This window comes from Centruroides vittatus, unplaced genomic scaffold (assembly GCF_030686945.1).
Source record: "Centruroides vittatus isolate TY-2023 unplaced genomic scaffold, ASM3068694v2 contig_1477, whole genome shotgun sequence".
Taxonomy (NCBI): domain Eukaryota; kingdom Metazoa; phylum Arthropoda; class Arachnida; order Scorpiones; family Buthidae; genus Centruroides; species Centruroides vittatus.
This window is the reverse complement of record NW_027120916.1, coordinates 175,991-187,040: the sequence shown is the minus strand read 5'-3', so window position 1 is coordinate 187,040 and position 11,050 is coordinate 175,991. Positions and strand designations below refer to the sequence as shown.

General features: G+C 33.3%; 1 protein-coding gene across 2 annotated transcripts in view; it reads left to right on the top strand.

Moving 5' to 3' along the window:
- Positions 1 to 1,589: 1,589 nt before the first annotated feature.
- Positions 1,590 to 11,050, top strand: part of LOC136968487 (leucine-rich repeat-containing protein 14-like) — a 31,194-nt gene continuing 21,733 nt past the window's right edge. Inside the window, exons 1-2 of one of the 2 annotated variants that reach the window (XM_067262467.1) lie at positions 1,590 to 1,678; positions 9,848 to 10,090. In XM_067262467.1, the coding sequence (XP_067118568.1) occupies positions 9,874 to 10,090 (217 nt within the window). In that variant the 5' untranslated portion in view covers positions 1,590 to 1,678; positions 9,848 to 9,873. Of the gene's footprint in view, positions 1,679 to 1,841; positions 1,942 to 9,847; positions 10,091 to 11,050 lie in introns of those variants that run through there. The other variant, XM_067262468.1, reaches the window with a different exon arrangement.

Genomic DNA, 11,050 nt, shown 5'->3' with positions numbered 1-11,050 from the left:
GTTTTTATTATTGTTATATGTTCAGACAATAACGAGAAAGCATCATATACAAATATTTTTCTTCTTTACAACAAGAACAAATAAATTATTAACTTGTAATTAAATTTTATAATAAAATATTGAAGTGAATTATGTCGTTCAATATTATGAATAATTTTTTTCATTAAAAAAAGAAAACGTGAAGATTCTAATGATCAAGAAGTAAGCGGCCGGATGGCCGAGCGGTCAAGGTGGCAGCCTACCGCTCTGGGGGACCCGGGATCGAATCCGAACGGGTCGAAAAATCCCCAGGAATTTTTCGGGGGGTGGTCCGTTCGGATATGTCGGGCCCCGTCCCTCACCACCCGGTCGCCCCATTGTGGGCCTGGCCGAACCCATAATGGGCCTACTATAAGAGGCCCTCTTAGTGCCTACAGGGCGGAAATAGTTTAAAAAAAAAAAAAAAAAAAAAATGATCAAGAAGTGGTTGCTGGTAGCAAAGCTAAGGAATCAATTAGCACTAGTAAATCATCAAAAATTCAGAGCTCATTTTATCACCAGATATAATAATAACTTTTGTTTTGAATATTTTTGTGTTGTTTGGAAATAAACTTACTTTTAAAAACTTTTATTTTTTTTCAAAGACTTTTTATCCTTCATATCTTTACTAACCGTAAAAAAGCAAATAATAATAATAGGGGTGCCGTGAATTTTATTTAATAATTTCAGTGCGCCACCAGACAAAAAAGTTTGAGAAACACTGACCTAAGGTAACATAATATGATTGACGGCCGGATGGCCGAGCGGTCAAGGTGGCAGCCTACCGCTCTGGGGGACCCGGGATCGAATCCGGACGGGTCGAAAAATTCCCAGGAATTTTTCGGGGGGTGGTCCGTCCGGATATGTCGGTCCCCGTCCCTCACCACCCGGCCGCCCCATTGTGGGCCTGGCCGAACCCATAATGGGCTTGCTTTAAGAGGCCCTCTTAGTGCCCACAGGGCGGAAAGAGTTACCAAAAAAAAAAAAAAAAAATATGATTAATTAAAAATTGCAACCCAAGAAATTATTTAATTTTCAACAGATTTCAACAGAAAGAAAGTTGATTTTCTAAAACAGTTTAAATTTCGTTGTAATTCATACAAATTCGTTTAAAATTTTTTTTATTAAAGCAGGTTCCACCGGGTGTCTGGCATTTTTAGAATTTTTAAACGGTTATTATTATTTATTACTCTTTAAAGATTGAAATGTGCCTTTTCTCTGAGAGATGAATGAGAAAATCAGTTATAAGTCTTCTCTATTTGAAAAATCTGTACTGTATTTTGTGATAAAATACTTTGTTACAATACAGATTGCTAATTGAATTGAACGGTATATACTGCGTACCGTAATAAGATATTCTAAATGATATGTGTTTTAATTTTTTAAAGCACGTTGTTAGTGCGAATTATCACATGAAGTTTTCAAATAGCCCTAGGTTCTTAATGGCGGACGGGCGGAGTTTAGCCTCTATTGTCACCTAGAGGGCGCTGACGATTTTTATTTCGGTTTGGTTTATAGAGCGGGTAGAGTAGTGTAGGGTGCACCGGTGCTCCAATACGAACGCAACTTACGAAATATAAACAAGGCAGTTGGCAACACTGATTCACATGGAAAGTACGAAAAGGTCGCAATGTTTGTCATTAATGTAAAATTATAAAAGGTTAGTTTTTTAAAATAATTTCAATGTATATTACAAATGTCGAAATTCGTGTATATTTATAGTTATTCTTTTTTCCGGTTTATTCTACATAAATTGACAAGATACATTTTTTTCTTTTTTTCAAAATTTGTAATCGAACATGCGACTGTCAAAAGAATGAATCGTGGAATAAACATGTGATGAAGTATAAAATAATAGTATTCAAATTACAATTTGCATGCAAGACATTACTAATGATTCGGTTCATTTGGAAATTGACAGGCGTAAATTTTTGCTACAATAGTCAAAAATATATTCCTGATAACATGTACTGTACCATTAAGGCTCTAGAGCCTTACACCTTTGCAGGAAAATCGCTTCTAGCATGAAATCAGATTGCTGAAATATTAAAGATAGAAAAATAATTACAAAACTTATCTACTGAAAATTTATAAATAAATTAAACCTTACTTACATTTTATTAGAAACAATTATCAAAATCCTATTGTTTTACTAAATATAGCAATTTAGAATTAAATTTTTTAAATTATAAAATCGCCACTCTACCGGCTGTTGCAAAATGACTGAGACGTTTGTCACGTCGACGTGCGGTTATTATCATTTAATACAATAAAAATAACTTTGCCGATGAGGTAGATCCGACGTTTGGGTTTAATTCCAATTGATTCTCCGACGTAAAATTAAAATAGCCGATGCGAGTCGACGATGACGTAATTAGAAATTTTAGTTGCTCGAACGAAATATTGCAAAGAGCCCTCCAATACTTGGGTGTATCCCCTCCAAATTCTTGATGGTGTATGACAGTGATTCTCGACCTTTTTTTCGTCACGGTACACTTTTAATAATTTAAAAATTTGGCGGCACGTGCGGTTACTTCGGTAAATACCGCAGCACAACCGGTTGATTATTTAGGTCACGTTTTCTAAACGCCTCGGTAACTACAGGCAGCTACCGGTAACACCAGTTACAATTTCCAAATGCGCCCTAGGAAGGTAGGACCGATTGAACTACTTGTCTGACGTCGCTTATGTATGATTATTAGCAGTGGCGGCACACTTCAAAAATTTCGCGGCACAGTGGTTGAAAATCACTGGTGTAGGAATTTAAAAAAAATTTTTAAATTGTTAGAAAATATTATAAGTAGATATATTAAAAATTCTTTTGTAAGCAAATTTAATATCAAACAAAAAAAGAAAAAAAAATCAAAAAATAATCTATAAAAAGATTTATAAACAAAATAAAAATGATTAGTTCATTAATGTAACAAAAAGTACAAAGATAAAAATAACAAGAGAATTAGTAGACTAATCACAGCAATTGTATAAGGATTATATTCAGTATTTTGAAATATAAAAAAATATATGAAAAAAAGAAAACACTGAACAAGTAAAGCAATGTACTGATACTGATCACAGAAAGTTCATTTGTTTTTAGGTTTTGAATCTAAATAATTCTGGGACATTTTGCTTTCGTGGAACAAGCCTGAAGTACTTGGAATCGATAACTAATTTATTTAAATTTCATATTAATATTTACCTTTATGATGATAAATTTGAGTTTGTTTGATGAATACATATATTAATGTTTTTTATCGACGTGTTAACATATACAGGTACAATACACTGCATTGGAGATACGTGAAACACCTATTGAACTAACAATGAATTAAAATCTAATTGGCACATTGATCCTGAAATAGTACCAAAACGGGTGGGCTATGTTTTTGTTAAATTTATAAGTGGTGCCATTGGACGGCATACTTTCTCGTATTGTATTATTAGCTAAATACAATCAGACCGCATTGTTTTTTCAAAACAGCAGAGTGCAACATTTCTGAGAAAAACAATAAAACAGTTCCAGAAACAAAACAGCTACAAGTTTAAACAGCTATTTGTAAATTTTTTGTTGTTATTATTAGTATTATTTGTAATATACTGTTATAATTAGGGATTGCAATTGCTGGATCCCTCATCCAGCAATCCAGCTGGATCCAGCGCATTTTTCGGCCTGCTGGATCCGCAAATACTCAATTAACTTTCTAAATAATTACGCAAAAGTCTACGTTGTCGCATTACCGCTTTGCTAACTACTAGACTGCTACTAATTACTTACTCACTACTTTACTAACACTAATAATTAAATTACTTATAAATAAGCTATACCTTAATCAATCCAGCAAAATTTTATAAAATAATAACATATTCAAATGCTTTTAACGATCTTCCTCAGTTACAAAAAAATACAACTGTTCGAACGCCTGCAGCTAGGACGACGTCGTACCTCCTTTTTCTCCGGCGAACAGGTCGGCAAGACCCACCCCACTGTCAAGGATGGCTAAATTTTTATGATATCCTGACTCGTTGGGATCGGGTAATTAATTGTCAGGTCGAGTGGAGGAAGTGTGTGGGTTTGTCGATAAGTTTACGGCGATATTCGAATAAACGGACCCAGGATGAAAACACATGACGATTTATCTAGACAGACAAACAAAATACAGAAATCTAACGCGTCCCGTCTGTAATCGCGGGAGAGAGAGAGTTTACACATGTTGGGGGATCATACCTCGTCTTCTGATATCTTGGTTGGAATCAAAGGTGAAATCATCTCGGTTCTCCGGTCGTGGAGGTAAGCAGGAGGATCGGTCGGGGCGGCTCGTCGTCGGTGGCTTCGGGGGTTTGGCCCTCGATTCTCGGGACTGATCCTATGGGTCGGGCGTCGTATGCGGATCTTCAGCGACCCCGTTCTCAGATATCTCCCCCCTTTATATACTCCAGGTCTCGTCCGCTGCGATCACCAATCGCAACGGTGGGTGATGAGTCGATCTCCGTGACTCAGAGGTCGGATCTGGAGAGGAGGGAAGCATGTTTGATGGCGGAAGGCTGCACATATTTTTTAATCTTGATCGCTATCTCCCGAGGGGATTTGAACAATAAAATTTTAAAATCTGTTGGGCCAGTTTAACCTGGTCCTCACACAACATTAACTATAGAACATAAAATGTGTTCGGAATAAATATAAAAAGAATAGTACTTAATTACATCACATAGTACAACAATTAACAAAACACGGTTTCAAAGAAGAAATAGAATATTTTTTGAACAAGTTACATATATGTACTGTCAGGTCTGATAATTTTCGTATTGTAATTCGTATTCGACGTAATCCGACTGTTTTCAAAGTTTTAAGAAACAATAAAAAGAAAGAGGATCGGAATTCAACAACGGGTATATATTCGGTGCCTTTACACAACCAACGTTTTAATTATAAGCTTGTTTATGTGGGTGCAACGATGCGCAGTTTAAAACAAAGGCTCAAGAGCACAAATATACAATCAGTAAGAACCTTGACAACACTGCGCTGGCATCATATGCAAGACAGAAGGATGTTAACGTCCAGTGGGATCAAGCAGCAATTATAAAAACGACGACGAATAGACAAATGGTCAAACATCTTGAGAGATTGGAAATCTGCAAGGCACGCATGACATCTGGTTGTATAAACCATAGAGATGCCGACTCATTGTCTACCATGTGGAGATCCTTTTACATTAATTAATGTTATTAACGGACAATGCTGGTTTCATTGGATCTTTTATACAGGGTGTTTTGTTTTGAATCTGACGGTACTCAGAGACATCTGTACAGAAATCTAACAGTCAGACTGTCGCCAAATTTGGGAGAGTGACTAAGGACGACATGGGAAAGAGGTTCCGCGAAGAAAAAAGTAGTACCCAAATTTGCCAGTAGGGGTGGATTTGGCGCTGTTATAGCAAAACAGCTAAGAATCTGCATAAAATCCAGCTGCAATTAACAAACACACGAATGAATAATCAGACAGAGGTTTCAGTGTAATAACGAAAGTTTAATTAATCAGCAAATAACTTTCTCCTTCTTCAATGTGATCACCGTCCTGCTGGAAAACGCATTGCATCCTGAACACCGTGTTCTCTATGGCCGAATGTAACATGTCCGCAGGAATGTTCATCACAGTTCGAGAAATGTTGTCTTTCAAAGTCATCAAGTTTGGCACACTACCAAGATAGACCTTGGACTTTAAGTAACCCCACAGGAAAAAGTAACATGGGGTTAGATCCGGGGAGCGAGGCGGCCATGCAAGTGGAAAAAAGCGACTGGTGACCCTTTCTTCAGTGAAGTGTTGCTAGCTATAACAGTGCCAAATCCTCATCTACAGGCGAATTTAGGTACTACTTTTTTCTTCGCGGAATCTCTTTTCCATGTCATCCTTAGTCACTCTCCCAAATTTGGTGACAGTCCGGCTGTTAGATTGCTATACATATGTTTCTGAGTACTGTCAGTTTAAAAAAACACCCTGTATATATTTTTTCCGCTATTTATTTTGTTTATCTATCTATATTTTGTCCGTTTGGGCGTTTTCCGTTAATTTTTATATTTATTCCGAACACATTTTATGTTCTATAGTTAATGTTGTATTTTTTTTGTAACTGATAAAGATCGTTAAAAGCAATTGAATACGTTATTATTTTATTCAATTTTGTTGGATTGATAAAGGTGTAGTTTATTTAACTTATTCTACTTCCAGTACATAGTTTTATATACTTATAAATAACTACAGATATGAAAACTGGTAAGACTGATAGCCACTTAGCCACTCATTATCCGTCCTTACATTATTATAATATATTAATATAAATTAATCAGTAGAATTATCTTTGCTGTTATTTAACTTAGATTATAATTATATTGTAATCTTTAACTAAACATTTAAAGTTAATTATCTCTATCTCAAGTGTTAAACCGAACCAAAGTTAAGTTTACTACCTAAATGTGTAAGAAGATTTATAGTGACCAGTCTAAATAATAAAAGCTTCTTAAGTATTTTTTAAAAATGTTTTATTTCATTAAAAAAAAACATAAATTGCAGGATAGATAGATAGACAGATAACACTTTATTGCACCAAAAATACATCCGTGCTGGATCCAGCTGGAATGATTTCAATCCAGCAAAAATCCAGCTGGATTCAAAACACTGCTGGATTGCAATCCCTAGTTATAATACTATATAGGCCTAGTGTAAAGTGTTGTCATTTTACACTGTTGAAAAATGATAAGTGTAACAGGAAAAAATAAACTAAAATCTGTCTAAAATAAATAGTATTTGTTTATTTAAAATTAACTGTTCCTAATCAGAACAAATACTAAAAATTTACTAATGTTTTTCTTATGTAATTAAAAATAATCTCACATTTATACTTTTCTGTAGAAACAGTGGGCTCCCTTATGTCATGGGCCCATAAGCATTGCTGTGCTTAATAGTAGTAACATCACTGTAATATTGGCATCAGTGTCTTAAGCCTTTGCAGACAATGCCTTTCCTATACTGTCAGGAACGTGAAACTCCTTGAAATAAATAAGCTGACACATAAAATATAAAAGATGACAACATACAGAATGCACAACCAATAATCGGCGTGAAAATTTCAAAACGGTAAACATTTTTGATGCCCTGTATCAATTCAACACAGAATGCACGACCAATAACCATTTTGAAATTTTCACGCCGGTTATTGGTTGTGCGTTCTGTGTGTTGAATTGATACAGCCTGGTTTGGTGAGAAAGTACAATAAAGATGACATTGAGTTTAATAACTGAAGTTTAATAACTGAACTGTTCCTAGAATTTAAAAAAGAATGTTTCAGATTAGTCTTTTGTTATACGTGTTCTACCTACAACTACATAACATTTCTAATACCCTTGTTGTGTAGATTGTTAGATGTCATCTAATAATCTAATGCAATGCAGGTATTACAATGGCATTTTCTTTAATAGGTAAAAAGGGTTTCAACTTACTGCAGAGATGTAGCTGCAAGAGATAGCATCTTCCACATCAATGCTTTTTTACCCCTTAATCTCAGCTGTCCCAGATAGGTTTAAAAGTAAGCAACATAAAAAAAAAAGTCATATACAGTTGTCACTTTGTGAAGCAGAAAATAGGCATACAGACTCAAAAAATGGGCTACATGAACAGTCACAGGGTAAAGAAGAATAAATTTAATTCAATAAAACATGCAAAAGTCGGAACTCAACGAGACTATCTTATTTTTCCATATGCCACAAGTTTTCCATCGTTGACAGGATATAGTCTTACCGCTTTTCTACTGCTGTCTATTGCTTATACAAATGCTCTGAAAATATTTCTTTTCTGTTTTATGAGATTGGATGAAAAAATAAATTTTTCACAATTTACACATGTTTATTCGAATTGTATTTGTTACAGATGTCTACAACTCAAGTTACCCCTAAATCTATATACAGGTATCCCTTGTATAACATGGTAGTTACATTCCAAAAAAGTACTGTTTTATGAAAATTTGTGCCATACGAAACAAAGGTATAATGCAAAACAGAGGGTTACATTCCAGAAGTTAGCAAAAGTATACTATTCTTTCTCATTACTAAGAAATATGCTTATTAAAGCAATCGATAATTTATTTCCAATTAATAATTAACAATCACAAGTAAAAGAACTGTATTACACATTAATATTAATTTTAAACGAGGGTGTTTTCTTTTTACAAAATATTGTCGTCATCTGAGCTTTTTTGTTGATCTTGATCAGAAGTATCGGCAACATTTTCATATTTTTTCATTTTTATCTTATAAAATTTTTACGGATGACAAAATAAAAATATGTTGTTAATCAAAAATCTGTTCTAGAGGGTTGCATTTGTTTAGTTGAGTACCAAACAACTTTTTCCCAGAATTTGTGTTCAAATACCAAATTATTCAAGTACCAAGATACTGATGTATTTTGTTTGTCATTTTACAAATGATTGCTTATCTATAGTTAAAAATAAGTTTAATAACACTTACCTAGAAATATTTAAATAAACTTTAGAAGATTAATCTATAAAAAGAAAACACAGTGACAATCTTAAGTGCTAAAGTCTGAAAGCAATGACAATGACTCTGGTTGATAGAAAGTTAATGCAATTTTTTTCTTTCTTGTCCTATCAGTTTTCATTAAAGTTAACCTGATGAAAAGCACAAAATAATTTGAAAATTTCAATATTTTAACGTCCATGGGCAAATTTAAGACAACATGCATGCTTACTTGTATAAATAAAAAAAATACAGTCGACTCCGCATAAGCCGACACCCGGATAACTCGACACCGTAGGTTAATTAGTCAATTTTCTGTGGTCTCGGCCGACTTACATAGGCATTAATGTTATTAATGTTAAAGAACTCAGTTTACTCGACATCGTTTAACTCGTCACCCCTGGATAAATTAACATACTTTTTCTGTTTCACACTTTTTAGACGTCCGATAAGTCGACTCCCCTCCTGAAAAAACGAGTTCACACCGTACAATAAGCTGTGTGGTGTGAACTCATTTTTCAGGGGAGAGAGTTGACTTATCAGAATTCTAAAAAGTGTGAAACAGAAAAAGTATGTTGATTTATCCAGTGGTGACGAGTTAAACGATGTCGAGTAAACTGAGTTCTTTAACATTAATAACATTAATGCCTATGTAAGTCGGCCGAGACCACAGAAAACTGACTATGTAACTGACGAGTGTCGACTTATGCGGAGTCGACTGTATATATACAGTAGAGTCCCATACAACGTGCAAATAAAGCAAGCAACAACCCTTGAATGTTGTCGATCAGAGGTATACGTTTTTCTTTCAACTTATAGGCCAAGGTTTAAACTTTCATAAATCGTGTGATAATGCAGGTTTCGATAACGTGATTTGCTATAATGCATAACGAATCCCCCACGTTGTACGGGACTCTACTGTATATCGAATAACGAAGTTTACGCTTAAAAATTGTGAAATTTTGTACGGAGGATTTCCAAAACTCTGTTAGAGCAAAACCAGAAGTAGTGTCGTACAAGGAATACCTGTATTTCAATATATGCTAGAAAGATTTTTAAATTATAATTGTAGGTTAAATTTTATTAGAAAGATTGTAATTAAAATTTTAAAAATTTTATTTTAAAATGATAAAACAAATAATTAACTTTTTATTCATATAATGTGTGCTTCATATAGTTTTATATAACTTATTAATTGTAATAAAGCTAAAATTGATATAATATCAAAAATTTATATTATAGTTTTATAATAATAATAATAATAATAATACTATATACAGAATTTTGATATTGATTATTTTTCACACAGTGCAATTGATTTGATTATGAAAGAAAATGAGTTTGCTAAACAGTTCACACATCCATTCCTGGAATCAAGTTCTTCAAGAAGTAGATTATAAACTACTTAATGTCGATTGCCATTCATCTTTTTTATCTTTATTCGAATGTTGCTGTGATGCAGCAGTCAGTGACGGACAGTTTTTTAAGAAAATGTTTCCGTATATTCCAATTTCTTTTTATCCAGCTCTCATGAAGTCCGCTTTAAAGAATGGTAAAACTTACTTTATAAATATGAAATTATAACTATATTTGAAATGTTTGTCTCAATGTAATTTGATTGATATGTATTTAAAACATTAAAAATTTATCAGTTAATTAGGAATATCAACTTGTGCAGATCATAGATGATTAAATGATTTGTAGTAATACAAAAATTAAGAATTATCTAATTGTATCCAGTTTTTTTTTTAACTCTATGTAACAGATACCACATACGTGTGAATAATAACAGTGTCTAACGTAACAAAAAGAACATCAAGTAAACTACTCAAACAAGGTACAACCAGACATTTAGGTGAAAGGTTTCGTCGGGACATTTGATATAGAGTTAACAAGAAATAATTAAAATTTTATATCGATAGAAATCCACTATTGAACGTCATATTTGTATTAATAAAAACATTAAGTAATTGTCAAATAATGATAACTGTGCTGTATGAACTGCAAAAACATGCTTTTTCAGTTTTGCTTACTTCATTACAAAAACAAAAAATAATTAATATTAAAAATTTATGCATTTAAATAAATCATGAATGATTACATATATATAATAATTACTTAATCATTTATTTATTTATGATTTATCTAGTTTTAGAAATTTATTAATTTTTTTATACTGTTAAAAATTTATCTTTCATAGATTTTTTGTTAAAATTAAAATTAAATATATAAGCATTATAAAACCTGTTTGTTTTTATAACGCTTATATATGTATGGGGAAGTATGATGATAGCTATATCAGTCACTTTACTGCCCAAGGATATGCTCAAAGCTGGATTCATGATACTTTGAAAAGACTTCAGAACAGCTTGAGAGTGGAGGAAAATCATAGACAGCAATTGAAAGATGACCCAATGTACTGTGCAATTAGACAGAAACTAATGGAAGTCACTCTAGAGATTTGAAGTAAAAAGTTGGACTGGGCTACAGGTCACTAGTGAAAAGTTTGAAG